This window comes from Sturnira hondurensis, unplaced genomic scaffold (assembly GCF_014824575.4).
Source record: "Sturnira hondurensis isolate 20B ecotype Veracruz unplaced genomic scaffold, ASM1482457v3 Scaffold0016663, whole genome shotgun sequence".
Taxonomy (NCBI): Eukaryota; Metazoa; Chordata; class Mammalia; order Chiroptera; family Phyllostomidae; genus Sturnira; species Sturnira hondurensis.
This window is the reverse complement of record NW_028089294.1, coordinates 17,303,489-17,330,887: the sequence shown is the minus strand read 5'-3', so window position 1 is coordinate 17,330,887 and position 27,399 is coordinate 17,303,489. Positions and strand designations below refer to the sequence as shown.

Here is a 27,399-nt window from a genome sequence, read left to right as displayed (position 1 = left end):
ACCCTAAACAGCCAATAAATTCCTACCACTTGACAAATGCCCATGTCCTGGCGCCCCCGCACACAGAGCCGCACACTCCACGAAGGGAAAACTCCTGCAGGCCAGCCACCCCTGAAGGCCGCCCACCTGCCCAGGCACTCTCGTTGGATCTCCCACCCCAAGTTCAGCTAACCACAAGCTCAACTCCAGGGCCTGGCAATGACGTCACGCCTCCCCCTCCTATCATCGCGAGACTCTTTCTCCACTGCCCCCCTCCCTCCCCAGTCTGGCTCTCCCAACTGCCCGCGCTGCTGCCACCGCGCAGCGGCGGCAGGGATGGCGAGCCTCGGAGTCCTGGCAGTGACGGTAGCAGCGGTTCCGCCATTGGATGAGGAGGCTTGAGGGACAGGCCAGCGTGGTGAACAAGGAGAAACTGAGGCGTGTGGCCCCGAGAGAGCCAGGGCAATGGAGGCCAGCATGCCGAAGCGGAAGGAGCCTAGCAAGTCCCTGCGCATCAAAGTCATCTCCATGGGCAACGCAGAAGTGGGAAAAGTGAGTACGGAGCTTGTAGGGGCGGGACTCAGCTCAGCGGAGAGACGTGCTGATTGGCTGGGGAGGCGGTCACTCAACAGCCTGGCTCAGCCTCCTCCCCGCCCCTGAGAAGGCCCTGGTCTCCCCCTGGGAGATGGGGCTCCTTGAGAAAAATTCTCCTGACCTTATTGACCTTTGGGTTATCACCTCTTCCATTGATGTCACTTTTCCTAAGGTGTCTCCCGTGGCCCTTAACGCAGGGAGGCCTAGATCCTAACGTCAGACCGGCTGCTTGGATACCGTTTCTGCGTTCTAGGTGACCCATCCAGGACTTAGAGATGGAGAATAAAAGTTTAGTTGCACCAGGCAGTGCTTGGGCGCCAAAGGGAACTTCTCCCGTGGGGATTGGGGATTTGTAAAATGTTTCTCTGCAGACCTGGAGCCCAGAATCCGGCATATCAGGCATAAATAGCATAACTGATGATGACATGTTTCACAGAGAGGTACAATGGATGTCAAGGAGTCTGGGTTATTTTGTTGTGCGTGTTTGTTTTATTTTTTTTTTATTTTTGGTAGTGTCACCACGTCCGTTCCCTCAAAGATGCCTTAGTTCCACTTTCTTTTTCTTTTCTCGACCTACTGGGTATCCGCTATAAGCTCTCCCATTGCATGGGGTGTCAGGGGGGGTTGGAGGGCGAGAGGTGACCGAGGTCTCTATCCGAATGATTTCTAAGACTGCCTCCTCTTCGCCCACATTGTCTCTCCGGGGTAAGCTGTTGGTTAAGAACCTCTCAAGGTCATGGAATTAGTGACAGTGACAGGATTAGAACCTCGGTCTCCACACTCCCACTGCAGAGCTCTTTCCATGGTGTGCATGCTGTCAAAATCATCTGGGAACAGCATCTCGGTGCTGAAAGAGCTATGAATGAAAGTGTTTGGGCCTGTGCCTTGCACATGGGTAATGCCCATTCAATGTTTATTAGTGTCTTTTCTTTCTACTTAGCAGCATTTTACCATTTATGTATCTGTGTGGATATATGTAGGTTCTAACACAGCATTCACTGAAAGGCAACACTTACTGAACATCAGCTGTGTGCCAGGCATTGACCAGAAGATAATAAAATGCCTCTAGAAGGTTATGTACCAGACTGGCAAAGAGAGCAGGAGTCACTTTTGTAACTTTACTGTGCTTAGTGGTGCAACATTAGAAATAGCCCCAAATGCCATGCCAACATTCGCTTCACGTTGTTCTAGATTTATTAGACGGTGCAATTAGATAAGAAAGTAAAATATGAAGGACTGGAAAGAAGAAGGCAATATTATCATTATTCACTAATGATATAATTGTTTATCTAGAAACCCAAAGAGAAAAGCTATTAGAAACAATGAGAAAATTCAATAAGGAAAACATACAAAAATTAATAGCTTTATTATACAGGATTACGATTGTTTGGAATATCTCATTGAAAAAAGTATTTTAATTTGCAGGGATAACCCAAATAAAAAGCCAAGGTTTAAAATTGAGGAGAAATAGGTAGGACCTGTATGAAGAAAAATTTCAGATTCTACAAGGGATGTAAAATTACTTAGGCAAATGGAAAGATATTTCTCCTTAATTAGGATCCCTCAGTATTGTTGAGATGTCGTTTCTTTAAAATAATAGACCAATGTAATTCCATTCCAGTTAAATTACCAACAGGGTTTTTTCTTCACAGCATAAAAGGTACTAAAGTCCTTATAAAAAATTAAACCTGAGAATAACCAAGAAAATTGTGAAGAAAGAAATGAGAGGAGAGTAATACTACCAGATATTAAAACACATTTTTAAATTACCAAGATTTTCCTGTTGATACTGGAAAGGAAATAGAGATATCAGTGGAGTACAATGGAGTCCAGAAATAAACCCAAGCATATAAGGAAATGCGGTTTACAACAGATGTAATTAAATCATGGGAGCATAGGGACCATTTCGTAAGTACTATTGGAATAAGTACCTACTGTTTGGAAGTAGATGCCTATTGCATTTCTTTCTCAAAAATAACTTTCAGGTGAATAAAATATTTAAATGTAACTTAAAAATTTTGTCATTTTGTTATAATGGTAGCACAAACTCACTTTAAAGAATTTGGAAAATATAGAAAGATATACAGATGAACAATTTAAAGTTAAAGATTAAGGAATGCTCTTGTAAATAATCCTTGGATCAAAAGGCAAATGACAAAATAACTGTAAAGCAATTAAAAGGATAGATCTATACCAAAGTCTTAAGGACAAAGTTAAAGCTGCAGTCAAAGGGAAATGCATTATTTTATTCATTTCTAAAGAAGAGAGAGAAACACTAAAGGAATTGAATGGTTGTACAACTTTGTGAAAAGTTGTACACTTTAAAATACACTTTAAAAGTGAATTTTATGGTATGGTCTATCTCAATTAAAAAAAAACTAAAAGAACTTACGACATTAGAAAAAGGACACAAAAGGAACCAAAAGAGAGAGGGAATTCTCTGGAAAGATGAATGAAAAAGAAAAGTGCCTAAAAATGTGTTTAAAGAAATAGAGAAAGCAGAAAAATTACAAGATTTGTACTGAACAGGCAGTCATGTTCTGGAAGAGAGGAGAAGAATGATGAGATGATTACCTGCAATTCTGTGGGGGCGCATTGGCAAATGCACAGGAAATGAAGGATTTCCTAGCAAAATATAAATTACCAAAATTGACTCAAAGTCCAATTGACCAGTTACCCCAGAAGAAATTACAAAAGAAATAAAGAGATTTATGATTTAAAAAGGTATCAGGATCAGGTGGCTTCATGAAGCATTATTTAACCTTTCTGTAACACATAATTTCAGTTTCTTAAGTCATCCCAAGGCAAAGAAAAATATGAACAGGGCTCCAGTTTACTTTTGAAATCGTGATGACCTAAACAGCAAAACTTGATATAGTATCAACAAAAAAGTATATGCCAATTTCACATATACATAGAGATGCATAATTTCTAAATGTCAGCAAAGAGAATTCAGCCATATAGCAAACAATTCACTATTAGAATGTAGGGTTTATCATAGGAATGCAAACATGGTTCAATATCAAGATGTCAGTCAACATAATTTGTTATATCAGCTGATTACTGGAGGAAATATTTATGGTATGTACTGTAAAAACATTTGATATAATCAAGTAGTCAATTCTAATAAACACTCCATGATAAAACAGTATTTGTTACCAGCCAGCAGCAAACTTACCAAGTGGTAAAATGCTAAGGCCATTTGCATGAAGTATAGGTATGANACAATTCACTATTAGAATGTAGGGTTTATCATAGGAATGCAAACATGGTTCAATATCAAGATGTCAGTCAACATAATTTGTTATATCAGCTGATTACTGGAGGAAATATTCATGGTATGTACTGTAAAAACATTTGATATAATCAAGTAGTCAATTTATTAGAATTGATTATTAGAATTCTAATAATCAATTTATTAGAATTGTTTATTAGAATTCTAATAAACACTCCATGATAAAACAGTATTTGTTACCAGCCAGCAGCAAACTTACCAAGTGGTAAAATGCTAAGGCCATTTGCATGAAGTATAGGTATGAAAAAAGGATACTTGCTATCTTCCTTTGTTTTTCAGCATTGCTTTTTGGAGGTTCTAGAGATGCAGTAAGAAAAAGAAGATTCCGAAGGGCTTACTACCCCCTATGGGAGAATCCTGCAGTGTCTCTGTGCATTTTGTTTATATCCAATTCATCTCTCAGTATTGGCAGTCAACCAGCTCCCAGAGCCCCAGCCCAGTTCTCAGGCTCCTCTAGGATCTGAACTTGTCTAACATACTCACCACTGAATCTTTGTATCAACCAACTCGGAAGCTTGCCCTAATTCTATATTTCCATTTGCAGTAAATAAATACCTTCCCGTTGAATTGGGTTTCTCTTACTTGAGGTCAGAAGTACCCCCACCATACTGTAGTATAGTATATACTTCTCCCTACATATTGTAGTATTCCCTACAGTATTGTACTGTATACTTCTCCAGAGTTTGCCTTTCTCTCTTAACAATAGATTATGGCAGTACTTCCAGGTTATCCAACAACTTGCTCTTCTTCAGGGTTGCATACTAGTACATGATATGCGAGTAGTCCCTCCATGGATGAGAATTCACTTTATTTCCAGCTTTTTCCCCACCACAGTTTTTCAGTTAATACCAATGTGTGTCTGTGTGTGTACATATAGGCATACCTAGAGTTACTGGGCTTCACAGATACGGTTTTTTACACACTGGAGGTCAGGCCACCTGCAAAAAGCTGGTGTCTCGCTGAAGGCTCAGGCTATATTTAGCATTTTTTAGCAATAGAGTATTTTTAAATTAAAGTATGTACATTGTTTTTATGGACATAATGCTACTGACCACACTTAAGAGACCACACTATAGTGTAAACATAATTTTTTTAGTACTTATGCCGATTGCTCTTCAAAACGTCTTTCTTCCACTAGTATGCAGGCACCCTTTTCCCCACAGCCCTGGCTAAACAGGTGTTGTCGTTCTTTTCATTAGTGAGAAGTAATTTTATTGTTACTTAAATTTGCGTTTCATGCCTACAGGTGAGGTGGAGTATCTTTTCATATGCTTATTGGGCGTTTGGATTTGCTCTTCTGTGTATTGCCCAATTTATACTCCTGTACTCAGTTATTCTGGTTTGGAGACGTTAACTTTTTGCCAGTCCTATTAGTTACAAATATTTGCACAAGCATGTTATTTATCTTTTAATATTCTTACAGATATTTTGTCATGCAAAAGTTTTTATTATTATTTATACGTACTCTATTATGTCTGTCCTTTCTTTCATGGTTCCTGGGTTTCCTTTCTTGGTTGAAAAGGTTTTGCTCGGGCTATGTGCGTGTTGCACATTTGCTTCTGAAATTTGCATTGCTTTATTTTTAGATACTTAAATCATAACTTCATCTGTAATTTATTTTTGTATAATAGGGAAGTTAAGGGCCCAACTTAATTTTTTCCAGATGGATAATCAGTTGTGCCAGTAGCATTTTGCCAAATAAGTCATTCTCCTGCGTTGATTTTAAATGTGCCCTTCATCACTTTTTAAGTTTCCTTACGTAGTGGGATCTGTTTCTGGGCTCTCTGTTCTGTTCTACTGACTTGTTTGTCTGCTCTTCTGCCAATATAATACTCTCTTAATTGGTTCCAGTCTATATCTTAATATCTGTCAAGGCAAATTTCTCTTTGTTTTTGCTACTTTGATTAGTAGTTCTCAGTTGTTCCTTCATATGAATTTTAGAATAATTCTTTTTAAAAAACCCTCAAACCTGTTAATGTTTTAATTGGAATTGCACTAAAAAAAAGAAAAGTGCCTTAAAGTCTATTTAAGAAAAATAGGGAAAGCAGAAAAGTCCTATTTTATGTCATTTGATTTGGCCCCTAAGAGCCTGAGGACCCGGAACCCTGTCACCTTGTGTTGCAGGGGGCAGCTATTAACACTATTATTTAAATGTGTGTTCTTTACACATTTTGGACTGGTGTGTAAACAGTGTACTAAAGTTAAAGGACTTCCAGGCCCCTTAATCTCATGAGTACAGTCTTTCTCCAGAAAGACTCACTCTGTCCATTTTTTAGTGTATTGTGAGAAAACATTTGTGAAGTACTTTCAAGCTATAATGTGATTTTAAAGTGTAGTCTCATAGCAGTTGTCACTTCAGACAAGCGTTTCCTTCCATTCACAACGAGCTCACTGAGTCCTTTTCATAGTAACTGCCCTGTGTAATTCAGACTGAGGTTCATCAGGAAAGGATTTAAGCACGAGAAACTGCACTACCAGCACTTCAAGGAAATTCTGAGTTTCATGAGTGCTAAGGATTATTATTAATATATAAGGCACTTTAAATTGGTTTTTCACTGGCACTGAGATAATTCTGCAAAATATATAAAGAAGAAAAATACTGGTGTTGCCCTCACATGGTGTATTGTCTGGCTGAGGAGATCAGGCAGGTACACACATGTGAAAAGGTAATTAACAATACAAGGCAATGTGTGACTGATGGCACATGCGTAGCGTGTGGGTGTGTAATAGTGTGTATGTAAAGTGCCAGGGGAATTCAGATGCAGGCAAGATCTCCCATAACCTGAGTGCGCAGAGTTTGAACTGGGCCATAAAGGATAAGTAAGATTTGAAAAGATGAGAGAAAGCTTTTTCCGAAAGTTGGGCCTGGGGAACTTTGTAGAAATGGAGAGTTTGTATAGAAGGGTTTAGACAGAGAAGACAGACTAGGGCCAGACTATGGAAGACCTTGAATAACCAACAAAGGAATGTGGACTCCGAGCTCTTGGCAGTGAGAAGTCACTGAAGATTTCTGAGTTGACATGATGTCAGTGGTGTGCAATAATGACTGAAGCTGGGGGGAAAGGAGGCAGAAAGAGATGAAAAAAGAGGCTCCTACAGTTATCTAGGAATAAATGATGACCTCAACCAAAGTGGTGTGGATGGCAATCAGAACAGAGAGAAACGTGGAAGGAACATTCAGAAGAAGATAGAGGCTCAGAATAAAACATGACTTTAATATATATTTTTTAAGATTTTATTTATTTATTTTTAGAGGGGACGGGAAGGAGAGAGGGAGAGAAACATCAATGTATGGTTGCCTCTCGTGCGTCCCCTGCTGGGAGCTGGCCTGCAACCCAGGCATGTGCCCTGACTGGGAATCCAACTGCAGTTGTTTGGTTCACAGGCCCATGCTCAATCCTCTGAGCTACACCAGCCAGGGCTGACTTTAATATTTTGATCCTCTGTGATTGGGAAAATGGTAGCATTATTAACAGAATCAGGATGTCAGCAGGATGAGCTGGTTTAGGTATTGCATATAAGATTAGTTTACTTTCGGACTTGTTGAATTTGAGGGTCCAGCAGATATTTGGAGATGGGCTCGGGTCTTGGGAAGGGGGTCAAGGCCAGACTTAGACATCCTGGTGATTTTGTTGAAAGAACAGTAGGGGAGGTCTTCAAAGAGAAGATCACGGGGATTGAGAACCAAACTAAGAGCATACTCTAGTTGACTTTAAGGGGAGAATGTACATATTTTTTCTTTAAAATCTTCACTTTTAGCTTTGTTTCAGTTATTTTATACTTTTGGCTTTTAAAAATGTATAAAGTGTTGAATGAGGAAGCCCTAATGAAGAAATGTGTTTATTTTGCATGTGTTCTCAGAGAATACTTACTAAAAGCATGTATTTTCACCTTTTTAGAGCTGTGTTATAAAGCGATACTGTGAGAAAAGATTTGTATCTAAATACCTTGCGACAATTGGAATTGACTATGGAGTCACAAAGTGAGTATATCCTTTCTTTGGGCTTATAAAGTACGTAGAAATTCAGAACCCTTCTAAAATGATGTCTTAAAATAGAGATTCTGAACATACATTGGGAAAGAATAGGAATGAGGCCTTTGCTGATAAGTAGAGGTCCCATCATGCATCACTCTCGGTTCCTGTCAGTTAGTCACTGAGCACATTCTACTCGCCAGGTCTTGGGTTAGGGACAGGGCCTGCAGCATTGGTAGTGTGGGCCCCGAGCCCAGCTGCCAGCTGTCACATTTCAGGGCCCTTGTTTCTATAGAAGGAGGCCCTATTCGCAGGTGGGTTTTTTAGAGCATTTTGAAATATTCTCTCTAAAAAGTCTAAATATTTTGTGGAAAATGTTCTATCAAAGGACTTTATTGATTTGTGATCTTTATAGCCTGTTGGACTTGAGAATAAATGATCCAGGAAGAGTGAATTGGGTGTAATTGGGGATTTATTTGGAGATAAATCAGGAGGGGTTGAGCTTGGGAAGAGAGTATTACATTATAGGAAATAATACCGCCCAAGAGGAGAACTGAGGTAGACAGCACCTTCCCTAGAGGTGGGATCTCAGGCACTTACAGTTTTGGTCCCTGTCTGCCCCTCCCCTCTTCTCCTGTTACGGTCCTTTCACACTTTATTCTCCATCCACATTAACTGCCATCATACTTTCCTATCTCAGTGCCATTCTGTCCACCGGAAGTGGCCTTCCCCTCATCTCCCCACCTACTGGTGTTCTCGAGGTGTCAAATGCTCCTGTCCCCGTAAGGCCTTCTGAACACCTCCTTTATCATTCATGACTCATTTGGGTTGCAAATGACAGAAATATTTAACTTCTCTTGCTATTTATGGCACTCATCATAAATTGCCTTATGTTATTATTATTTTTTGTATATATTTAATATCTCCTGCTAGATTATAAGCTCCACAAAGAAGGGGCAGTTGTGTAAATGATCTCCAGGTATCTGGCACAGTGCTTGTACATAGTAGATATTCAACAAATATTTGTTGTTAGGAAGTGTGGATCTAAGTAGGAAGTTGACAAGATTAGGCTATTACAGCAACATTCGAAAAGGTAGATAAAGTGGTGTGGAGTATACCTACATTTCAGGGCTCAGGCGTTCATCAGTGATGTGGTAGGGTAGCCTATTTAAGGCAGTTTTATTTTGAATCATGTAAGTAGCTAGTTTATTCACCTAAGAAACAAGATTCACCATATTATGCCACTGTAGGTTATTCAGCGGATTATCTGTTTCTGCCTGAAATTTCTTTTGGAGAAGATGGTCATCCCATCGTGAGTCAGGAGGATATACTTGACAGAAACCCAACCCAAATGAACTCAAGCAAAAACCAAAACAAAACATGAATCAATTCACATAACCCGACTACGCAGATGTAGCTGGGTCTCAGAGATGGCCGAACCAGGACAGAGTAGGGCCAGACCCTCCCGCTGCGCCCCTCTGTCTCCATGTTTCGGCTTTGCACAGCCGCCAGTGGCTCTCAGCTCACACTGTAAGTTTTACTCCCACAGAGGGACCCAAACTTGTATTCCGCGTGTAAAAATCCCAGGGAATTGGTCGTCAGTGGGGACAGATGCTTTTCCCCAGCTTGGTTGGCTGTGGGATCACTAGGAACGTGGCCGAGCCCGTTTGAACCACAACTGGGAGAAGGAAGGGTGGGGCTGCTCTTTTGGTCCACGAAAGCGCCAGATGCCCTTCCCTTTGTCCTGTTTTCAGGACAGTCAAGCTCACGTTTGGTGTGCTTGAGAGGTAATGCCAGGGTCTGTCCACATGCAGATTCCTGAGACTTACCTACTAGGATTCTGATTCACTGGGTCTGAGGTGGGGCACTTTTAACAACCCCCTTCCCCATAATCGTGATGCTGGTGGTCCTCAGGCCACAACTTAGGAGAGCACCGCCATGAGGTAATGAATTACCTTGTTCCTCAAGGTCATTTTCTCTGGCTTCTAAATTAAATAGACTCTTCCGAGTGTCAGCGTGTGAACACCTGTGTATTACTTCCTGGCTCACGTATGCTTCGGTTCCATCTTTTCTCAAATGCCATCTCTTTAGACTGAAATTTCCTGGTACGAATTATTATTCGTACCAGATCTTCTCCAGATGCTCTCACATCCTGTTATTATTTTGTTTTGTTTTGCTATTCTCGTGCTCTCTTTTGATTCTGATTTCACAAACATGCATCTTACACTTGATGAAAATTCGGTAGAGAATTCAGCAGTGAAGAAATCAAGTATGAGGATCAGTGGTGGTTAGTTTGATGTAAATATACAAGTTTATAAAACAACTGTGGGAATCAGGGTTTCAGAACGAAAAGCAGATGTTATCAATTTGGACAGAGAAGAAGAAGAATATGTAAAATAATATGTAAAGCCCGGGGACAGTGAGGGCAGGTGCTGATGGTCTCCGCTCCACAGGAGAGAGTCGCAGCGATGCTCCCTAAAACCTAAAGCTGTTATTTCTTTTAAAGTCTCTAATTTGTTCATTTATTGTTAATAACTTCTGTTCTTTAGCCTTAGATCTTTCAGGAAGTAATATTTCTGTTGTGAGGACACATTGATATTTAAAGCTCAGTAATTCAGTTCACTTCAGCTTTTTTTGTTAAATTCAATAAAAAGTAAATGTTATGCTTTTTATTTTAAAATAGTATAATCCTATATTTATTAAAATATTTGTTTATTAGCCTTACCTATGCACAGAAAGAATCTGCAGTGATTTCCAACTATATTAATGAAGGGTTTTTTTGGGTGATATGATTTGGGCTTAGTTTTAACCGTTCGTCTTTGTAGTTATCTTCAGTGTTTGAGTTATTCGTAATGTTTTATTCATTTATTTTCCAGTACTGGTTTTTTAAAAAGGTCTAGAAGCAAACATGCTATGATGTGAATAGCAGTTAATTCTAATATGAATGGTTGTTATTTCCCTTTTTGTTCTCTTCCCTATTTTCAAATTTCTGAAAACAACTTGACTATTTTTATTGCTCAAGTGAAGATCAAGAAAATTGCTCAAGACTGTTGCTCCAGAAAATTAAACAGATGTGAACAATATGATCTTTGTTACTGCTCTGCATGGGAACCAGGTATAGCCAGTAGTGATTAAGATGTCTTACTGAGGGAAGTAAAATATTTTGTTCCCCTTCATCTCATTCCTGCTCGTCCCAGATCAGTCTTTCTTAGTTCCATAGTGAGAGCCACGTTTGCTAGTGAGGGGTGCGTGCTGAAGCACCTTCAGGTAAGCGGCAGGAAAGTGAGAGCCCTTTCTCCCTGTGGGTCCAGGTCGGCGGCGTCGTTACAACAAAGACACTGCAGGCTCCTGCCGTGAAAGTTGCCCGGAATCTGAACCGGGAAGAGGCACTAAGAAGCTCTTTTAAATTTCGTACACACACACTTTTGAAATGTGTAAGCGAGCAGTAATATTAACGTGAATGCAGAAACCGTGACCTGCTTTGGGACTTTCTTCCATCTGAATATTTCAGGGTCCAAGTCCGAGACAGAGAAGTCAAGGTGAACATCTTCGATATGGCCGGACACCCGTTCTTCTACGAGGTAAGAAAGCCCTTCTGACAAAACTCATATCCAGTATTGTCAGTGGTTCAGGGCAAGATCCTGAATTTTCTGAAGGAACCCACATCAAATCCTGCACAAAAACAGGTAAATGTCACTGGCATAAGACAGGTGAGCCTTCGAAGGACTGCTGCCTTGTACTTAGTACCTTAGCTGAGCGTGCAGAAGGATAGTTCCATTCATACTTGGACTTCAGAATTAAGTAACGTGACTTCTGTCGTGGCAGGGTACCAGAGGGACCTTTCGGGTCCACCCCTCAGCCCCGTGAGCTCTCCCCCAGGGAGAGCCCCGCTCGATGTACTTTCATCCATTTCTCAGTCCCACGATGTCTCAGAATGAATCTCTCGACCACTCTCTTCTGTTTTATCTTCCTTGGGGTTTTCATTTTCCCTAAGGAAGCTTTTACTCTTTTGTGATGTGGCCTTTCACTTCAGTTCTTATCTTTACTATTTCCTTCCTTCTGCTTGCTTTGGGTTTATTTTGTTCTTGTTCTGAGGTGGGAGCTTAGATTACTAATTTAAAACTTTCTTCTTTTCTAATGTATGTATTTAGTGCTATAAATTCTCTTCATAGCACTGTTTAGCTAGGAGGAGAATTTTGATATGTTGTATTTTAATTTTCATTTGTATTTCATTTCATTCATTCTGTGTATTCTTTTATTTCCCTTCATGCCCTGGCCGGGTGGCTCAGTTGATTAGAGTGTTGTCCTGTACACCAGAGGGTTGTGGGTTCGATTCCCAGTTGGGGCACATATGTAGGTTTGATCCCTGGTTAGGGCACGTGTGGGGGGCAGCTAACTGGTATTTCTCACATCGATGGTTCTCTCTCTTTCTCTCTTCCTCTCTCTCTAAAATCAATAAAAACATATCCTCAAGTGAAGATTTAAAAATATATGTATTTTCCTTCAGACTTTCTGTTTGACCTCTGGATTACTTAGAAGTAATTAAGTTCCCAAGTGTTTAGAGATTTTTCTGCTATCTTTCTGTTACTGACTTCTAGTTTGAGTCCATTGTGGTCAGAGAACACAGTGTATTATTTTGATTCTTTTAAATTCGTTAAGGGCTTCTTGGTGTATGTCCCAGCTGGGAATATTCTGCTGTTTTGGATGGAGTGTTCTATAAATATTTATCAGATCCTGTTGTTCAGTGGTGGTGTTGAATTCTTTTTTATCCTTGCTGATTTTCTCTGTATTTGTTTTCTATCACTTGCTGGGACAGGGGTGCCTACGTTTCCAACTATCGTTGTGAATTCGTCTGTTTCTCCTCCCATTTCAGTTTTTGCTTCACGTATTTTGCAGCCCTGTTGTCTGGTGCATTCACATTTAGGGTTGTGTTGTCTTCATTATATAATTTCATTTTTATATAACGTCCCCCTCTGTCTCTGGCAGTTTTCTCTGTTCTAAGGTCTACTTTATCTAATGTTAATATAGACATTTCTGCTTTACTTTATTAATGTTTACATGATACATCTTTTTCTGTCCTTGTACTTTGGGCCTGTGTATATCATTGCATTTTTTAAAAGATTTTATTTATTTATCTTTAGAGGGGAAGAGAAGGAGAGAAGGAGAGAAGTATCAATGTCTGGTTGCCTCTCGTGAGTCCCCTGCTGGGAACTAGCCTGCAGCCCACGCATGTGCCCTGACTGGGAATCGAACCGCGATCATGTGGTTCGCAGGCCCGCGCTCAATCCACTGAGCTATGCCAGCCAGGGCTATATCATTGTATTTGAAGCGGCTTCCATAGAGATGGCACATTGTCGTATTGTGTTTTTTGATCTATTGGTATATCGACACCACTTACATTTAAAATAATTGTTACATGTTAGGGCTTCATTCTATCATTTTATTTTTTGTTTTCTGTTTTTCATTTCTGTTTTCTTTTTTTATGCCTCCCGGTGGGCATGAACGCTTTTTGAATTCCATTTTGATTTGTCTGTAGTGTTGCTGTATAGCTTTCTTACTGGAAAGTGAAAGTTTCTTACTGTGATATATCATCACAGTCTACTGGTGTCATCGTTTGGGCAGTTCAGGTGTCACACTGTGCTTTTTCTTCCCTTTACATTCCTTTATCCTGCTTGATAGAAGCTCCTTGAAATCCTCACTTCTGAAGACGCTTTTCTGCGCAATAGCCTCGATCCCTCCTTTTTTCTCAAATATTTGCTGTCTGTAGCTCAAACCCTCTTTTTGGACGAGACCAACGCCATCACCTCTTTCTAAGCACCAAGCTGCCCAGGGGTGCCTTTGCTCAGCACTCCCACCCCAGGGAGCGCCCACAGCCATGGCCGTGACCTGCGGCTTCCTCCGGTTCTGTTAGCTGCCCTCCACTGACGCCTCTCCTGTCACCAGTTCTCTTGGCAGCTTTGCCCAAAGGGCGTGCTGCAGAAGAACAGTCTGCTTAGCATGTGAGATGACAACCTCAGAGGCAAGTTTCAAAGAGAGGACTGTCACCAGGATGTTGGGGCCTATCTCTTACCACCCGTCCCGCTTCCATTAGGGTTTCGTGGTACAAGTTGGTGGCTCCACAGAGACTTTCTGAAGCCTGAGTGACGTGAACTAGCTTTTTCTAACCTACCAGGTAGAAAGTTTGCCGTCTTTGCTTTAAGAGTTAAGTAATCCCAATTTCTGTCGCGTCCCATTTAATTAAACTTTGGATGTAGCTGGTCTGCCAAGACTGAGAAGAGAAAGTTGTTTAGGGAGACAAGAATAATAGAGTGATGGGTGACCACAGAGGCGGCGTCTTTGATCTTTGCATCTTACAGGTGAGGAGACTAAGGTGGAGGTCATAAAATCACTTACTTAAGGTTAAGTCTCTTTTTATACCCAAATCTCCCTCAGGACAGCATGACCTACATTTTGAAATTCTTTTCCCCTTTGGCCTCTATTTTTCTCTCCCCCGCAGCACATTCAGCCATTTGACGAGACAAATAGGTCTCAGACAGTCACGCCTCTGGCTCCGTGAGTGATGCTGAGACAGATGCATCAAGATGCTGCCTTCGCATAGCTTACAGTCTGCTGGGGAGACAGTGGGTGTGCTGCTAACTGTAAAACTAGACGGGAAGTGATGCGGGCACTATGGATATCCAAAGTGCTGTGGTGTTCTGGGGGATTTAGAGATCGCATTCTGTTTAACAGGGGTAAGGAGTTGGATGGTCAGAAGCAGGGCAGAAAAACTATGTGAAAGATACAGTATTACAACTAGACCTTAAGAGATTGAAGATGAAGTGGCATCCGTTTCCAGATGGAGTTAGGAAGGCATAGGGCAGCTTAGGGGTGAGAAATTATTCAGTTTGAAGTACAGGAGGTACAAAGAGGGTAAGACTAAGATGTTGGAAGAGGACTGATCAGACACTTTTAACGTCGATTTAGAGAGTTTAGGCTTTGAGGAGCAGGCAGTGGAGAAACACTAAAGAATTTTTCGGTCTTCCGGTCAAGATGGCGGTGCAGGCAGACATGGGTCGCTTCCTCCCACAACCACATGAAAATTATAAATAAAATATAGAACAGCCATTCCTCAGAACCATCAGAAATTGAGCTGAATGGGTTTCTGACAACTGCTGAATTAAAGTACCACGTCCATCCAGACTGGTAAAAGGGGCACAGATGTGGAATGGGCTGGTCCCATGTCCTCATGGTGGTGGATAAAACTTCCAGAGGGATCTCTCAGGAGCAAGGAGTCCCAGCCCCACACCAGGCTCCCCAGTGCACGATTCAGTGCCAGGAAGATAAGTCCACACTACTTCTAGCTCCAAAAACCAGTGGGTGTGGAGTCAGTGGAAGAAACTTCTGGAACCCCAAGCAGTTTCCCTTAAAGAACCCACACACAGACTCACCTACTCAGTCTCACTCCCTCTGAGCTCCAGCAGCAGGGTAGCATCCTTGAAAGGCACCAGTGGCACACAGGGAGGAACTGAAGTGTCTGGCATCAAGGCGAGCAAAAGCCACTGTCCCTTTTCTGAAATCTTTCTCCACAGAGCCGACAGGCTGGTGCCGTATCTGACACTCCATCAACGTGGCTAACACTGTTTGCCCCACCCTGGATGGGGTGTTTGCCCCACTCTGTCCTACCCAAGCTGCTTTTCCATATGAATGGCTGGTCTTGGCTCTTGCTTCACAACTTCCTAAATCCTCTCAAACAAGTAACAGTTGACCTTAGTGAGCTCCAGCCAGGCCCTCGTGGCAGCCAGACTATACTCACAGCTTGACTTCACCTGGGAATCTCCAAGACCAACACAAATAGCAGCCATCTCATTGCTTAATAATTTAGGCAGGGTGGCCCTGGACAAAACACAGGTGGGGGTTGACCTTGGCCTGTACTACCTGGGAAACCCCAGGGTTAGTGCACCCAGTGGACAGCTATAGACCTTGTCATAGCACCATCACGCTGCCCCTGCATAGCTGATCCTCCACAGAGGGTGGAGGTTGGTGGTCAGTGGTCACGGCCAGTCCTTGAAGCTGGGTAAATCCCTCCCATTGACTTGTTTTTAAGCATCATCTGGGTAAAGATGGTGGCCTGGGTAAATCCCTCCCATTGACTTGCCAACAGCAGCCAAGGCTCAACTACAAGTGGAGGGTGTGCTCAGTCCACATGAAGGGCCCATCTCGAGTATCCAGCTTGGGTGATAGGGGAGCCTGTGCCACTGGACCGTAAAGAACACTCATTACATTAAGCCACACGACCAAGACACGGAGTCAAAGCAGCTCTCCCTGATACATAGAAACAAACCGAGGGAGGCTGCCAAAACGAGGAGACAAAGAAACATGACCCAAATGAAAGGACAGATCAAAATTTCAGAAAAAGAGCTACACAAAATGGAGATAAGCAATCTTAGATACAGAGTTCAAAACACTGGTTATCATGCCCTGGCTGGTGTGGCTCAGTGGATTGAGCACAGGACTGCAAAGCAAAGGGTTGCCAGTTTAATTCCCAGTGAGAGCACGTGCCTGGATTGCAGGCTGGGTCCCCAGTAGGGGCACAAGAGGAGCAACCACACTTTGATGTTTCTCTAGCTCTCTTTCTCTCTCCCTTCCTCTCTCTCTAAAAATAAATAAATAACATTAAAAAAAGCACTGGTTGTAAGGATGCAGAAGGAACTTAGTGAAGGCCTCAACAGCATAAAAAAGATCCAGTCAAAAATGAAGGATTCACTGATTGGAATAAAGAACAATTTACAGGGAAACAACAGCAGAGTGGATGAAGCTGAGAATCAAATCTATGATTTGGAATATAAGGAAGCAAAAATAACCAATCAGAACAACAAGAAGAAAAAAGAATCCCCACCCCCCAAAAATGAGGATAATATAATCATCCTCTGGTACAACTTCAAGAAGTCCACATTCTTATCATAGGGGTGCCAGAAGGAAAAGAGGAAGAACAAGAAAGTGGAAATCTATTTGAAAAATAATGAAAGAACACTCCCTTAATTTTGTGAAGGAAATAGACACACAAGTCCAGGAAGCACAGACAGTCCCAAATAAAATGGATGCAAAGAGGCCCACTCCAAGACACATCATAATTAAAATGCCAAAGGTTAAAAATAGAGAATCTTAAAAGCAGCAAGAAAAAAAGCACTTGGTTACCTATAGGGGAGAATCCATAAGACTGTCAGCTGAGTTCTCAAAAGAAAGTCTGCAGGCTAGAAGGGATTGGCAAGAAGTACACAAAGTCATGAAAAGCAGAAACCTGCAGCCAAGATTGCTCTACCCAGCAAAGCTACCATTTAGAATTAAAGGATAGTTAAAGAGCTTCCCAGACAAGAAAAAACTAAAGGACTTCATCGTCACCAAACCATTATTATATGAAATGTAATAAAGTGACTTATTTAAGAAAAAGAAGATCAAAACTATGAATAATAAAAATGTCAATAAATACGTATCTATCAACAATTGAATCTAAAAAACAAAGTAAGCAAACGAAGAATAGAGACAGAGTCATGGATACGGAGAGTATTCTGATAGTTGCCAGGTGGGAGAGGGTAGGGGGGAATGGGTGAAGAGGCGAGGGGATTAAGAAGTACAAATAGGTAGTTACAGAATAGCCGTGGGGATGTGAAGCACAGTGTAGGAAATAGAGTAGCCAAAGAACTTATAATGCATGACCCATGGACATGAACAATAATGGGGGGATTGCCTTAGGGAATGGGGGGTACTAGGTGGAGGGGGGCAATTGGGGGAAAATCAGGGCAACTGTAATAGCATATTCAATAAAATGTAATTTTAAAAAAATTTTGAGCCGTGGTTTTAAAGAGACAAATATGCACAGTGTATAATGTTCCTAGGGAGATTACTTAGACTTGAGGAGAAGACTTTCATTGGCAATGGAAATGGAAAGGAAGTGACAGGCACACGAAATGTGGCAGAGCTGGCTTCTGCAGGATTGTCTGATGGCTGAGCAAAGGGAGGAGGAAGCAGCGAAGGTCAGCACCAGGCTGTCAACCCACATGACTGAGAGGACGGTCTGCTGCTGTCCCCACCAGAAGTTCCAGAGAAGGAAAAGTCTAGGAAGGATTGAGTGGGAGGGTTTCCTGTTGTACAGGCTGAATTTGAGATTCCCACAGGACATTCAGCTGGAAGCGTCCAGAGCTACCTGGAAATGCAGATCTGGAAGCAGAGATGAAAAGGCTCACCTTGAAGGCTCGCACAGTTGAAACTGTGGGAGTGGTTGGTGTTGCTGAGGTGGAAAGAAGGAAGAGAGACACGAGGGGGGCCCGGGCAGGACTCGGGGCACTGTGGAGGCAGTGTGGAGTGGGAGCCGTGGCGAGAAGAGGAGTTGGTGAAAGAGGCCAGGGGAGAACCTGGGGGATGGGCCGCACGGGGGCCCAGGCAGCAGGAGTTTCCCGAAGGGGAGCCTTGTTTGTACCAGCACAGGAGGGCTAAGGACCATGAGGACTGCGGGAGAAGGCCCCCGGTCTTTATCACTTCAAATTCTTACTGATTTTGTCGGGTTTAGCTTTGGGGGATAGCTTCCTCTGTTTCTGCTAATTAATAGACACTTATATTCTTGGTCCAGTTGTCTGTGCTCAGAAAACTATAGGCACTTCATGCCTGGTGTGTATGAGATGTCTTTATTTTTTCACTCCATACCTGGTGTGAATCTGAACATACTGGAATATCTTGGAAAGAATATATAATGTGTGGCCTCTGTCACTGAAACCCCAAATCTATCAGTGTTCGCCCACTGCACCTGCCGTTGCTGCGGCCCCATTAGTGTGCCCTGTGCTTCGTGCTGCCTCTGCCCAGAACTGTAGACATGCCCCAGAGGTGAGCTGCCCTTTCTGATGAAAATGTCAAAGGAGAACAGTTGGGGAATGAATGAAAGGAAGGAAGGAAGGGAGAAGGTGCTAATGCACATTGTTTTCTGGGCATGAAAAAGCACCATGTGGTGCTTTGCCTTCATTATCTCATTTAATCTTCACCATAAGCCTGTGGAGTAAGTGTATTATCCCCATTTTACAGATGAGGAAACTGAGACACAGAGAGGTTAAGTGGCTTGCCCGAGATCACACAACTAGTAAGTAAGTGTGAACCCAGATCTGCCCTGCTCCCGGGCCTGGGCTCTCTGCCGCTGCGCACTACTGAGGCTCAGAGTTCGGAGTTCGGAAGCTGGTGTCCAGGTCCGGGAGTCATAGGGAAGCTTCCTGGCACCCCGGGGAAGCCAGCTTTTGGTGTGACATATAAGTGGCCTGCCTATTGCTGATATTTGTGCCATTTTTGGCTTGAGTTCTTTTTAATTGTTCCTGAGGAGAACTGTATGTCATTTGTATTCTTTGAAGGCCTACTAACAACACTTAAAGAGCCAGTGCCTCCGGAGCGTGGAATTGGAGGTGAGGAAGGGTAGGGCAGGAAGCTGTTGTTTCCATTACACGTCCTTCTTTTTATGATGTTACCTTGATTTTCTCAAAAGTCCCCGAAAGGCCAGATATTGAGATACAACAGCAAATTCTGTGAATACACAAAAGAACATACTTTGCTAAGTTAGGGACTGAGATACATCTTTATGCAATCACCAAACCCTGTAGCTTGCCGTTTCAGATTCTGTGCATCTGTTCTTTTATGCGAAGGTTCGCAATGAGTTTTACAAGGACACGCAGGGCGCGGTGCTGGTCTATGACGTCGGGCAGAAAGACTCCTTCGACGCCCTGGATGCGTGGCTGGCAGAGATGAAGCAAGACCTGGGGCCTCACGGGAGCATGGACAACATTGTGTTTGTCGTGTGTGCCAACAAGGTAACTGCCTGGCAAATGGCATGCTCACCTTCTAGATTTATAATGCCCTGAGTGCAGCTCTGAGCTTGGGGAAACAGATAAACGGAAAAGAAAAAGTCCTTATTTGGTTAAAAAAAAGGAATTGACAACTCTTCAAAATGCCTCCCTAAAATAACATCTTTTTAAAATCCAGTATATCAGATTTAGTGTACATGCATCCTTTCTGAAGTGGTATGTTCTGCTTTTGTTGTGTGAGAGCCTTGAAGCTAATGTAAGCTTATCCACTTTCAATGTGTCTGGTGCTGTAGTTGGGAGATGATATTGGTGACTGAGCAGGAGAGATGGATCCTAGGATTACTTTAATCTGATCGGAGTGGGGTGGGTCCTGCGGTGAAAAGTGGACTAGGGAAGGCTGTGAGAAGCAGACCACGCCCCTTGAGTGTGAGCAGCAATTTTCTCCAGGGAGAGAGTGGGAAGTATGGTCACAGGTGCTCATTTTGCCAACAGCAAATCAGTCCACATCCAACATTAGTAATTTTTTGGTCCTGTTTGGACCTGGTAGTGTATGTTCTAGTGCTGGGGTCCACAGAAGACTTATGTTCGCTTGGTAAAGAGTCAACAGAGACCTCCCCGGGCCTTCTCCGGTGGGACAAGGTTGGAATCATCCCTGCCCCTCCGTTTCCTGCTCCAGATCGACTGTGCCAAGCACCGCTGTGTGGATGAAAGTGAAGGGCGTCTCTGGGCGGAAAGCAGAGGGTTCCTGTACTTTGAAACTTCAGCACAAACCGGAGAAGGAATTAATGAGATGTTCCAGGTAACCCAGCAATGAGTTGTTTTGGAACCTGTGTCCAGGCTTCCCATGCCAAAGCTTAACTTATGGGAAGCAGAAAAGGAAAGCTCTTTCTTTTCTGAAGCTGGTGACAGAAACAGAAAGAGGAAGAATATGAACATGAGTGTGTATGTGCGCGCGTGTGTGTGTGTGTATGTGAGAGAGAGAGATACCTGTCTGCTGTCTATTCGAGACCACCCCTGGCTGATCATCAGAATTACATGGGGAAATTCTTCAAAATACAGATTGCTGGCTTCCAGACCTACTGGAAGTTTAATGTTGTGATGGAGCCAGGAATCTATATTTTGCAAAAGCTTTCTAGGCGATTCTGACGATTATCAAGTTTAACAACAGTTATTATCCACTTACGTAAGTGGCCCAAAGAATGTCTTCCAAACTACTGTTGATTGCATTTGTATGCAAACCAAACGAAGGCAGGACCACCGTGCCAAAGCTAAGACAGTCTGGTGTCATGGCCCTGGGGGTGCAGCCCCAGGACAGGAGCCTGCCACTGCAGAGCCCAGCCAGACTCGTGAACATCAGGTCTCAGCGATCAAGTCATCTGTAGAAGTGCTGCGTGTTCACGCTGCGGCCAGAATAGATGGTCACTTCTTGAAATTTACTAGGCTTGAATAATTTTAAGGGGAGGAAGCCATTTAAACACTAACTTATAAAGTCAAGTTAACTCGTAATTATAAACCCATTTGGAAGTGAGTGGTGGCATGAATAATGCATTTTTCTTATGAATATATCTGATATTTTGGGAATTTTCAGCATTTCAAATAAGGTAGCTGTACTACAAAGAGTTCTTCTTAACCGTGGAGTGGGGCTTCACTTCAGCTTCCATGCTGACTCTGCTCACCAGCTGTCACCCTCCTGTTAGGAGACAGGGCTCATCCTCGACTGACAGGCTGAATCGGGCATCCGAGGCTTCAACTTCAAGACCAAATAAGGTTGATGTTGGTTTGCCACGTTTCTGTTCTTTTGAGTACCTAGGCCTATGTGGGTTGGTGCCTCTCTATGTTCAATAATAATACTTAACCCTTTGAAGAGTATGAAATACTATTCCGGAGGAGTTCACACACTTTATCTCTTTTGAGACTCAATATAAAGGTGTGTCAGGTACCATTCTTATTTCCTGCATGAGGGCACCTAAGAGTGGTAGCAGTTTGTCCAAGAGTTACACCTAACAACTGTCAGTGACGGAATCAGCACTGTAAAGGCGGCGGTCCACTCTCCTCTGGCCTCTATTGTGGCTCAGAAGATGATGTCAGTGCGGCTCTTAACTCTCACTTCTCTGTGCACAGTGTTGTTGCCCCGCCCCAGCCCCGCCCCTTGGGGGGGTCTCTCTCTGTCCCAGGTTTTCAGCAGCTGTGCTACATGCCCGGGTGTGGTTCTCTCTGTGTGTAGCCAAATGGGGGCTTTGTTGAGTTTCTCAGATTCGCGTGAAGGTGTTTCCCCCTGAAATTTGGGGAGATTTTCTTCTACCTTTATTTCTTTATATATGTGTGCATATATATCCATTGATTTTGTTCTACCGTCCTTGAGGTTATGTTGTTTTGTTTTGTTTTGTTTTTTAAGATTTTATTTATTTATCTTTATAGGGGAAGGGAAGGAGAGAGGGAGAGAAATATCAATGTATGGTTGCCTCTTGTGCATCCCCTGCTAGGAACTGGCCTGCAACCCAGGCATGTGCCCTGACTGGGAATCGAACCACAATCCTTTTATTCCCAGGCCCGTGCTCAATCCACTGAACTATGCCAGCCAGGGCAGGTTATGTTTATTTTTATTCCATTTTTTCTCAGTTTTTCAGGTTGCAGGCTCTATTGCTCTGATTTCAACCTGCTGCTAAATCCATGGAGAGAATTTTTTTAATTCAGTACTTTTCAGTTCTAGAATTTGCACTGGGTTCTTTTGTGTAGTCCCCAATTCTCTGCTGAGATTCTCTATCCACTCATTCAGAATATACTTTCCTTTACTTCTCTGATCATATTTTTACCTCTGAAATACTTGCTTTATTATGAATTGTAGGAGTTATTGGACTATATTACAATCTTTTAAGATGATGCTTAAAAACAATCCCTATTTTTGCAAAATCAGCCCCACTGTGGGGTGTGTCTTCTTCTCTGCAGACCCTCTATGCGTCCATAGTTGACTTATGTGAAAATGGCGGGAAACGTCCCGTCCCAAACAGCAGCGCCAGTTTCACCAAAGAACAAGCCGACACCATTCGCAGAATTCGAACTAGTAAAGACAGTTGGGACATGTTGGGCGTCAAGCCTGGGGCCTCGAGGTAAGCCGTGCCCTGTGATGTCAGTGTTGAGTTCTGTTCCCGAGAAAGGCCCAGTTGTCAGAACTACAGGTGCACTGTGTCTTTTCCTGATTGTCTAGAAATACGAAGCTGCGGGGAAATGCATTCGATTGCCTGATAACCCCCTTTCATGGAGTTAGCAGAGTACCAGTGGTTCGATCGATAGCAATTGCCTGATGGGGGAGCTGTGTAATGTGAATGCGTCAGTACTTTCTGAGACAGTATGCTCTGCTTTTGTCGAATAAAGTCCTTGAAACTAGTGCAACCTTAAAAAATACCTTACGAAAGAGAATTCTTAAATTACAGGATTTTAGAGGAGGGAAGAATATTAACAATCAGCATGTCCAGACGTTTCATTTGATAGATGGAAAACTGGGACTTAGTGACCACGTACACTCAGTGACCTCAGGCATTAATGGTAGAATTGGTTCTTGACCCTGAGCACTGTGTGTGTGTGTCTGTCTGTCTGTCTTTCTCAAAAATCCTGCTACTTCCTCATCTGTGTGCGTTTATTTTATTTTAACCAAAAGAATTATTTGGGGGGGGATAAATAAATCACTATTCTTTGTTGCTTGTGCAAGAACAAATCGTTGTTCAGTATGGTTATATAACTTTTTCCCCAAGTTACTGAAATATAATTCCCATACAGCATTGTATACATAGTTTAAGGGATACAGACTAATGATTTGACTTATGGATATTGTGAAACAGTTACAAGTTTAGTTAATATCCATCATCTCATACAGAAAAAAAAAGGTTTTCCATTGCAATGAGAGCTCCCAGGATCTTCCCACATAAGAACTTCCTGTATTCACACATTTTTACTATGTAACTCTGCTGTTGCCTTGGACATCATAGCTGACGGATTCTCAGATCTTTTTACTTTGCGACACAGCTTCCCTCTCCACGGCTCCCCCCTTTCTACTTTTTCACCTTGATCCCCACACATAGAAAGGTACATCTGGAACTTGCCTTGTCCGCAAGTATCTCTGCTCCATTTTCATCTCGTAGCACACCGTTAAGTCCAGGAGGAAAGAGGGGTGGGGGCGCAGAGGGTGGTTGCTGGCCACCCTCGACTTGCCAGGCATCACTGAGGGCACTTTAACCCCAGGAAGGAGCTCAGGTGGCCTCACCCACACAGCACAGAGTTCGTTGGTGCCTTTTAAGTGTCCCTTTAGACTTTCCATGGTCTCATTCTAAGTTCTTCCATTGGATCCTCAAGGAACATTGGCTCTAAAACTAAGAAACTATTACTTTACTTATGAATTAAGTTAGACCAATATTTGTTAAGGAAAAAGAAACTTTGGTTTCTTATTTATTCACTGTGGTTAATTGAAATCTACCAGAATTTACAGAGCCTCCATAAATTCCACACCCTTAACTAATATAAACATGTAGTTTCTTTAAAAATTTTTTTCTTTTATTGATTATTGAGAGAGGGAGGGGAGAGAGAAAGAGAAGGAGGGAAACAGCATGTGAGAGAGAAACATCGACTGGTTGCCTCTTGCACGTGCCCCAACCAGAGACCAAATACACAACCCAGGCGTGTGCCCCGACCAGGAGTTGAACTGTGACCGTTTGGTTTGTGGGACGACACCCAAACCACTGAGCCACCACCAGCCAGGGCAGCATGTACTGTTCTTACCTTTGTTCTTTGGGTCTACCAAACTAATTTTGTATTGAATACTTTTAGTAAGAACCTAAAAACATTTTTTAAGTTACAGAGAGTTTTGATATTTGTTCAGTGCTGTTTACTGTTCTTGAACTGTAGGAAAATCTTCATCTTTGGTAGAATTGATATATTTCTTACACACTTGAATGAGTCTTGTTTCTCCAAAATTCTCCTTGTTCCCTCAGGGGACAGCTCGTGGGGAAGAGGGAGGAAGCTGTTCCGGCCTGGAGACTGAGAGGCTTTTAGGGGGCATGTGATTCTTGTTAGCCAGTATCAAAATCATCTATGTAGAAATCTACATGTAAGATTAAAGCGAGAACATTCCGGACTCCCCTAAGAGCAGACACCAGAGAAAACCTTAGAACATGCACTCAAGGCATGGGGAACTGTCACTGTGGCCCTGTGACCTGTCTCTCCGGGTTGACACACAGACTTTCCATCACGTCTAAGATGTCAAAGACCAGCTCCCTCGTTTGCAGAACCAAACTAGACGTCCTTCTGATAAGAAATAAAGGAGAAAAGCCAGGGCATTCGGGAAAGCACCCAGCTTGTAGGACAGCAGGAACCTGAAACACAGAAGGAAGGTGGAAAAGAAAACCTTCTGGGAGAGACAGAGTTAGACTCTGAACCAGGTGGTGGCTGGGTGTGGAGAAGCCTCCTGGAGGCCTGGCCCCCTGAGGATGAAGAGCAGGAAAGTCACGGGGAGGGCGGCCTCAGGCCCCTCCCCCACCAGTTCCTGCTCACCGGGGAGCTCACAGGACCAGGCTCTCACCTGGAGCTCTGCTGCTCTGTGGAGAAATGCTCATTGTTACTGCTCCTTTCCTCTCTAGAGAAGAGTACTTTCTCTTGTTTCTTCTTGGCTCTCAGGTGCCCTTTTCCATGCCCCTTTGGGTCATCAATGTCACCATCTTGCCCAGGCCTCAGACTCTCTGTGACCCGGAACTCATTCCAGCCCCTCTGCTTACATCTTATCCACCCATATGTCCAGCTCATCATCTGCTTTAATCTTCCCTTCTTTATGTTACTGCTCTAATCTTCCCTTCCACGGACTCTGTAACTACACTCTGACACTCGCGCCTGGGTTATGGCGACCACCTCCTACCTGTCTTCTAACTTCAAGAAACAGCCTTCCCAGCACCATTTTGCCAGGAAACACCTACTGTTGTCAGTGTTGACCAAATCTAGCTTTTCTGTGGTTTTGCCTTCATGGCCTGTCACCTCCTGCCCCCTGCCCCTGGCCCACTTGGTTTCTCGTACTTTGCCCATACTCTGTTCCTAGCCTCTCGAATTACTCTGTAGGCCTCCCCCAAACCCCTCCATTCAGAGTTCTGGTTGGGGGTGGGGCAGGGCCTGCCCTGGTTGCCTGCAAGGTGCCCGGCACTGTTTGTCTTCATCTGATCTTTCCTTTGCCAAGCGTTTTCTTCACGCTTCTATGCTCGTTTTACAGTGTATTTTTTTCTACCTGTATGTTGTACAGGGTCTGACACAAATAATACCCCTTTTTTATTACAAAATCATAAAGCATATAATTCTGTAGCAACCAATATCACACTCAAGCACACCATAAGACATTTTAGGTGAAATGTTCAAATTAAAACTATAAATGATTACACCCATATTATTACCCTCCCAACCTCATTCAAGTAGGCCTTACTTCTGCTGACCCTGTATGTTATTTGTTTGTTGTTTGCTTCCTAGTCCCACCTTTGGAAAGGTAGTGATTGGAGAGGGGAGGGGGATGCTGACTGCGAGAGCTATTACGTCATCCAGTCGGCTGAAGGCGGTGCGTGGGGCCCGGCCTCTGACTCTGAGCTCTGCCTCTTTTCTGCGCAGGGACGAGGTCAATAAAGCGTACCGGAAGCTCGCCGTGCTGCTGCACCCCGACAAATGCGTAGCGCCCGGCAGTGAAGATGCCTTCAAAGCGGTTGTGAATGCCCGGACTGCCCTCCTGAAGAACATCAAGTAGAAAGGAGAGGAACAGACGGGTGTCCGGCGAGAGTGCCAGCAGACTTTCCCTGGAGGCATGTTTACAGCCCGCGCGGGCTGTTTCCTCCGCAGAATCTCGCTGCTCTTTCCCCCCATCTGTCATCATGTAAGTCAGCGGTCCAGGGCCTGCTACCCGTGCACAGCGAGAGGACGCGAAGGGAACCGAGCATCACTTGCACACCAGGGTTCGGTTGGTTTTCCACACTGAAGTCAAGTGCTCCCGTGGGCCCCGCCCTGGGGAAGGTCCCTGAGGCGTCTGGAGGGAGGAGGGAGGACAGGAGGGCCTTCACCTTCTTTCCCTCCCTCCCTCCCTCCCTCCCTCCCTCCCTCCCTCCCTTCCTCCCTTCCTTCCTTCCTTCCTTCCTTCCTTCCTTCTTTCCTCAACTTCAGAGAAGAAAAACAGAAGCAGACAATATCAGAACCCCTAAAAGTTTGGTGTGACCTCACAAGCAAGCCGCTCCTTTCAGAATGAGTTCCTTAGGTGCTATTTTAATCATCAGTCGAAAAGTAATGGACTATTAGCAGCAGCCCTTTGGAAGTTTGTGAATCAAAGCCACACAGTTCCGAGTTCAGCAGCCCAGTGACGACATTTAGTCTGTTCCCTTCTCCAGCCACCAGGGGGAGAGGCAGGCCCGTCCTAAGTGAATAGAGCCTCGGCAGCCACCCTTCTGGGTGCACTGCGTTGCTGGCTGTGCCCCTGGACAAGAGCCCCCCCGCGCCTCCCCCAGGTGTGCGGGTGGGTGCCGGCTGCAGTGGGGAGCACTATTACCTAGGGATCTGGAACGAGGCCAGGACGGGTGCGTGCAGGCCACACTGGCGTGTGCGTTTGTATTCACACACAGCAGGTGGCTCAGGTGTGTGGACGCCGCAGGAAAGCGCCCTTATGAGGCTTGTCTGGTTTCTGCCTCCTTTGCCATGGACAGCTGGGAAGGGCCTGGCTCCGCTCTGCTTCCGCACCGATG

The 27,399-nt window shown here is 43.6% G+C and overlaps 1 protein-coding gene across 2 annotated transcripts; it reads left to right on the top strand.

Moving 5' to 3' along the window:
* Window positions 1-264: 264 nt before the first annotated feature.
* On the top strand, window positions 265-26,755 carry DNAJC27 (DnaJ heat shock protein family (Hsp40) member C27). Of its 2 annotated transcripts, XM_037066870.1 has the most exons (7): window positions 265-531; window positions 7,768-7,850; window positions 11,353-11,422; window positions 19,496-19,660; window positions 20,331-20,453; window positions 22,601-22,761; window positions 26,285-26,755. In XM_037066870.1, exons 1-7 carry the CDS (start codon window positions 445-447, stop codon window positions 26,415-26,417), a joined length of 822 nt encoding a protein of 273 aa, XP_036922765.1. In that variant the 5' UTR covers window positions 265-444; the 3' UTR covers window positions 26,418-26,755. The 2 variants fall into 2 exon arrangements, with proteins under 2 accessions (XP_036922765.1, XP_036922766.1); XM_037066871.1 differs by lacking the exon at window positions 7,768-7,850.
* The last annotated feature ends 644 nt before the right edge of the window (window positions 26,756-27,399 follow it).